Source organism: Nanorana parkeri, unplaced genomic scaffold (genome assembly GCF_000935625.1).
Source record: "Nanorana parkeri isolate BGI_ZX_2015 unplaced genomic scaffold, ASM93562v1 scaffold2385, whole genome shotgun sequence".
NCBI classification, from domain to species: Eukaryota; Metazoa; Chordata; class Amphibia; order Anura; family Dicroglossidae; genus Nanorana; species Nanorana parkeri.
In genome coordinates, this window is record NW_017308653.1 from 23,137 (window position 1) to 24,011 (window position 875).

Genomic DNA, 875 nt, shown 5'->3' on the forward strand with positions numbered 1-875 from the left:
GGTGAGAGAGAGGAGAAGGGGGAGGGGAGGGAGAATGAGGGGAGAGAAGAGGGAGGGTGGAGGGGAGAGAGAGGAGGTGGGGGAGGGGCCTCGGGACACAGACCCCTTGAAGTCTATAAGGCACAGCCAGGATGGTGAGACTTGTGGCGCTGGATGTGAACACCAGGGGCCGTGACTGTTGGATTGAGGTAAGTGTGGAGGGGAACGGTGGGTTAGTTTTAGGTCAGGGGAAGGGGGAATGAGAACTGTCACTTTGTCTTAAAGAAGAACTCCGGGTTTCAGAATGAACCCTCGCAGTGGGGCTACCGAAGGGTTACATTTTCTAAACCCGGAGTCGTTCTTTATAGCGCATGTGTTGCTGAACCCGGTTTGGGACTTGTGAATGTAAAACTACATTTCAGTTCCATAGCTTTTAGCCCGCTCCCTACACACAGCGGCGATGCATATACGTGGCAGCACGGAGCCACCTCTGAGCTGACGCCTATAGTCACACAGCCGGTGGCGAGGGTGGGGGGGGGGGGTTAGTCAGCAACAGCTACCGCGAGTCTTAGGATAGCCCGTCCCCCCGCTGCTTCCATTACCTGTCCTCTGCTTCCCCCATCAGATGAAGGACGCCTTGTCTCGTGTCGATATGGATCAGATACTGGGGCCGGAATGGGACCTCTACCTCATGACCATCATTGCGTTACTCCTGGGAACGGTCATTGCTTACCGGCAAAGACAGCCGCAGGTGGTCCCGCGACCTCCGGCACCCAGACCTGCCGGCCAAGACCCCCCTCCCCCTCCTTCATCACAGCAAGACCAGCCGCAGGAAGACCAGGCGCCGCAATGACATCGTGTCACGTGACGCTACCGCGGACTGTCCCCGAAGGCTT

General features: G+C 57.7%; 1 protein-coding gene across 1 annotated transcript in view; it reads left to right on the forward strand.

Annotated features, from left to right (window-relative positions):
• Window positions 1–869, forward strand: part of LOC108801560 (protein sel-1 homolog 1-like) — a 23,362-nt gene extending 22,493 nt beyond the window's left edge. The window contains exon 12 of the mRNA XM_018573451.1: window positions 605–869. Coding sequence (XP_018428953.1) covers window positions 605–832 — 228 coding nt within the window. The 3' untranslated portion in view covers window positions 833–869. The remainder of the gene's footprint in view (window positions 1–604) is intronic.
• Window positions 870–875: the final 6 nt, after the last annotated feature.